Source organism: Gastrolobium bilobum, unplaced genomic scaffold (genome assembly GCF_033153095.1).
Source record: "Gastrolobium bilobum isolate Gb01-03AN ecotype WA unplaced genomic scaffold, APGP_CSIRO_Gbil_v1 utg3436, whole genome shotgun sequence".
NCBI classification, from domain to species: Eukaryota; Viridiplantae; Streptophyta; class Magnoliopsida; order Fabales; family Fabaceae; genus Gastrolobium; species Gastrolobium bilobum.
This window is the reverse complement of record NW_026896885.1, coordinates 215,153-220,082: the sequence shown is the minus strand read 5'-3', so window position 1 is coordinate 220,082 and position 4,930 is coordinate 215,153. Positions and strand designations below refer to the sequence as shown.

General features: G+C 32.9%; 1 protein-coding gene across 1 annotated transcript; it reads right to left on the bottom strand.

Annotated features, from left to right (window-relative positions):
• Nucleotides 1-1,396: 1,396 nt before the first annotated feature.
• LOC133302650 (uncharacterized) lies at nt 1,397-3,494 on the bottom strand. The gene is made up of 3 exons (XM_061502461.1): nt 2,579-3,494; nt 1,832-2,041; nt 1,397-1,485 (listed from the first exon to the last, which is right to left on the bottom strand). The coding sequence occupies exons 1-3, from the start codon at nt 3,492-3,494 to the stop codon at nt 1,397-1,399; spliced, it is 1,215 nt and encodes a 404-aa protein (XP_061358445.1).
• Nucleotides 3,495-4,930: the final 1,436 nt, after the last annotated feature.

The following is a 4,930-nucleotide window of genomic DNA, read 5'->3' as shown; positions in this document are numbered from 1 at the left end:
AGACCAGGTTTTATTTTCCTTTTTATGAATTTTAGTTTCTTTTCATCTATTCTTGTTTTCCTGACTATGTTCGGCTAATTTTCTTTAAGTAGTTAGGGCGAGACGGAACCAATGAGTTCTTAACGCTATTTGCTTCTCTTATGATTTATGTTCTTAATTTAAGTTATGCAATTAATCTGTAGGTTCTTGCGTTAGGGCGAGACGGAACCATAGGTTCTTTCGTTAGTGCTTATTTTATGAAAAAATACTAAGAGATTAGGCTTTTGATTAGAGTAAAGGATTAGATTATCAAGGGATTGAGATTTGATCAAATATAGAAAGAACTGTTAATAACTTGATCTTGAATATAATCATAAGAATAAGCAGATTCGTTACGAAACCATTGGAGAAGTCGAGTCCTGGCTATGTCTTTTATTAAAATTCAAAACCAAATTTAGTTTATTAATTCTGAATTAATTTTCTAAAATATTATAAATTCTGTTTTTAATTTAATTACAATACTCTCAAGAAATCCTTTTATAATCGATCCAACTTTAGTTAAATAGATAAATTATTGTTTGGTCATCAATCCTCGTGGGATCAACAACTTTTCTTATCACTTTATTACTTACGACCGGTGTACTTGCCGAGTTCGCAACAGTTTCATAATCAACTATTAAGTCACAACATGTTATTACATATAGGACTATGCTTTTCTCATGTTACATGAGATAACATTGTCTCATGTAGAGACATACTTAGGTGGGTCCCACAACTAAAAAAAAGAAGAAAAAAGAAAGAAATGTTGGCTCAGATTTCGATGGTGTGTAACATGAGATAAGTTTTTTTATGTAACATGAGATAAATATTTCTCCTACATATAATATGATTATTTTTAGGAGAATACTTTTCTCCTTTAACAGGAGAGAAGAATTGTCTCCTACTGAGACAAAAAAATGGCACTAGTAATTTAAAAAAAAAAACAAAAGCTTGGCATGGAAGTCGATGTATGTGTAGGAATGAAATCTTGTCTCATGTGAAAGGAGAAAAGCATTTCCCTTATTTTTATACATATTAGTTATGGGAAATATTATTCTCATTTCACATAAGACAACTTCTCTCATGTTCTCTCATTTCGATTTTCGCACCTTATCTTTTTTTTCTTTTTCTTATAATGGTGGGACCTCTCTATTTTCTCTCTACAACATAAGATAACTATCTTATGTAAAAGGAGACTAATAAAGCCCATTAGTTATTATATACTTTTATGTATATCCGGTTTAACCCGTTAAATCAATGACTCGGGTTAAACCAATATCTTATTGATCCAGTAACTTGACCATATTGATAACCGTTTCGAGTCTTCTGCTATTTCGTTGGGCCTAAAGTGGATTTTGCCTTTCCCCTTCCACTGGCTTTAACTCAGAGGAATAGTCTTGTTGACCAAAAACCAAAAAGAACGAATAGCCAAACCAAATCCACCCAAGTTTGAGTTGCTAAACATCTCTACATTGATCAATATCACCATACAAAATGAGCAAAACCTAAATAACATGATTTTTGTCTTTCTTCTTCTTCTAAGACTCTTTAGCTTAAAGAAAAATTGATTAAAATGACACAGTTTATTCCACACTTAAAGTGTAGTTCTACTTATCATGTAGAATAATAGAAACATTCATTTTCAAAAATACCACAAAATATTATTCTCTATTTATACTTAACACACCAAGATGACAAAATTCTCAACAAGAAAGTTCTATAACTTCATTGACGACCTCATGTAATAGAAGGTCGAAAATTTTGTGCTCTAACACCAAACAAATTTCTTCTAAGCTTTTAGTCTCAAACATACGATTTGGAGTGCAATCTGATTCTCTTATATCCTTTTCTGTCAAAGTACGAAGCTTCAGCATTAATTCAGAGTAAATCTCTGCTTCCCTGTTGGCGTCAGTGTAGGAAGCATAACCTTTATTATTGTCTGCTTTTTCTTCAACACCATCACCCAAATACTGTAGCAATGAAGATTTGTGCTTTGACTTTGACACTTCGCCGCTTGTACCATCTGCAATAACAATAATCATAAATTTAATTATAGTGAAGCTCAAATAAACTTGAAAGTATACTATAATGTGAGGAAAGATCAACTTGTTATTGCATAATTCTTTTTTTTAAGTAATTCGATTTTAGATTTGTGTCTCTCCATTTTTCTTGGAACGACTCCTAAGAATTGAATTATTACCCTTTAAGCAAGTCAAATCCTAAAATCTATTTGGGTCGCCACTAGATCAATAATTATTTGCACAATTCTTATGCTTACGACTAGTCATTAATATCTCTTATATCTAATAATTCTAATTTATTAGTCACATATTTGTTAAATACAAATAAAATCAAGGAGTACAAGGTTTACACCATTGTAAATTTATCATTCTAATGCATGATTTAGATAATTCTAGAAGCTATGTTTTGGGATTCTTTCCTTTATAAATGAGCAGAAGAGATTGATAACAAAGAACCTTGCAACAAGGATTCAATTTCAATTTAACCATTATTAACAAACTGAAAAAAAGGAAAATAATAAGGGATTGAGTAAACATACCTAGAAAATCAGTTCCATATAGGAAAGGATAGTCATTGATATCTAGAACTGAAACTGGACTGAGATTTTCCGAGCTGGATTCAGTTTCTATCTTCTTTGGTGACCGCTGGTTTCTTATGTTGTTCCTGATTTTCGGTTCAACAAACCCTTTCTTGTGCCTATTTAGCAATGAAGAGCTTGAGCTTGAGCTTGAAGCAGCACTACTATATCTGTAACTACAATTACAACTCTTGGAGTTTGTGGACACATTGGACAAATCTTTACCTTCACCATGATTTCGAACCTTAGAACCATGCTTAGAAGAAGGGACCCTTCTTGGTTCATTTTTCAACTTGGAAATTTTCTTGTTCTTCCCTTGATCCCTCTCCTTCTTCATACTCACCCTCTCTCTTACAATCTCCTTGTTCTTACTCCCCTGCTTCTTCCTCTGCTTCAATTCTCCCAAACCCATTTCCCATTTCCTCAAGTTAGTTCGAGCTTCTTGATCCTTACACGCATTATCATCATAATAAAGCACAGAAAGATCACTCTTTTGCCTCTGAACCAATGAAGGAACCTCTCTAAACGATGCTGAGGTTTTCACTCGGCGATGGTTGGTTTGTCCTAGATCAAACTCAAGCAAGTAATCCACAAAGTTCACTGATCTACTTCGTGGAACAGAATCAGGGGTTGCTCCTTTCAATACCCTTTTGTTATTTGGAAGTGAATCCAACCCCATTAGCCTTGCCACTAGTCCAGGGGTAGCAACATTATCATCAACAATTGCATCTTTGTTAGAATGCAACACTTCTGTTTCATCTAATTCTGTAACATTATCAGATGGATGCACAGGAGGACTAGTTCCATTTCCTGCACAAAGAAGCACGTGTAAGAATCCAGAGAAACACCCAGGTTTTGATTTTTCATGTTTAGCCATGATCAAGCTTCTAGGTAGAACTTGCAATGTAGAGAGAAGACAATGGTCACTGTAATGAGAAGAGAGTTTCAATGTGAATGAAAAGGGTCATTGTCAATGTTTATAGAATAGTAGGGTGTGCGTCACAAAAGGTCTTCGAGTTCACACTAGATTAAATAGATTAGGATGCTATTTACAAACATAGGGTGTACGAAAGGGTACATTAATAATAACTAATAATGTGTGAAAAAGCATTGACTAGTTCATCATTTTGCTGACTCACATCTATGCATTCTGCCAAGAAATTTGTGCCTAGGAATGGATCCTGTGGTAAAACGTGTGAATGTTGTTTTTCCATTTTAAAACAAAGTGTTGCCGAAGTTGTTGACTTTTGAGGTTGGATATAGCAATGTGGTCCACACCAATGAGAATGCTGTTACTATTCGTATGAAGAGTTGCACCGACTTTCTTGACTCCTTTGTTTTGTAGGGTTTGTGGGAATTTGCATAATTGAATTGGCCCAATTTGTGTTGGCTTTGTAATGGTAAGCTTATTTAAGATGGGTCCTATTAATTTATGAGAAATTATTTTTTCATTTCATAGAAGCAGTATTATTAAAATCGAGATCTTAAATAAAATCGGAAGAGGATTAAAAAATTATAAAACATAAAATCGTAATATAAAAAAATCGTAAAAAATCATAAAACGTAAAAGTGTTTGGAATATTAGTAAAATCGTTTTGATAGAAAAAAAAATCGTAAAAACGTAAAATCGTAGTGATAAATCGAGATTTTAACAATAATTAGAAGAATTATTTATTTTTTCTTCGATTTTTATACAATATATTTTTTTTAATAGATATGAACCCATAAGATATGTTTATAATATGAGAAATTTTTTTACTATTGTATAAAAAAATTGAAACCCTTAATTTATAACCTAAAGGTTGTTGCAATTAAAAATGTATAGACACCAAACTTGAGAATGTTTTCAATTTTCCTGTTGCTAATAGTGAAATCTGGAATATTGTTTTTTCAATCTCCTTTAAAAGGAAGTTCACTTTAGTAAAAACTTTTTTTTCAATGGTGTGCTTAAACAATTAAATCAGGATCATGTGGCTCTGATCCCTAAAATTGACCCACCGCCCCACAACTGAACAATTTAGACTTGTTATCCTCTGTGATGTATGCATAATTTTCAAGTATTGGTTTCAAGTATGCTATGCTAGATACTATTATATATATATATATATATATATATATATATATATATATGGGTCAGGATCATTTTACATATATATTTGGAGTTACCCAACCTTAATTACTTCTTTGAAGCGAGGTGGCTCTTCGGTATTCTCACAAGCTTCGACTCTTTGAGCCGGCTATAGGACTAATCTGAAGTGCGGGGGGTCAGTGATGGCTAAAGGTTCAACCTCCTCCCCAAAAATGCATTCAGCG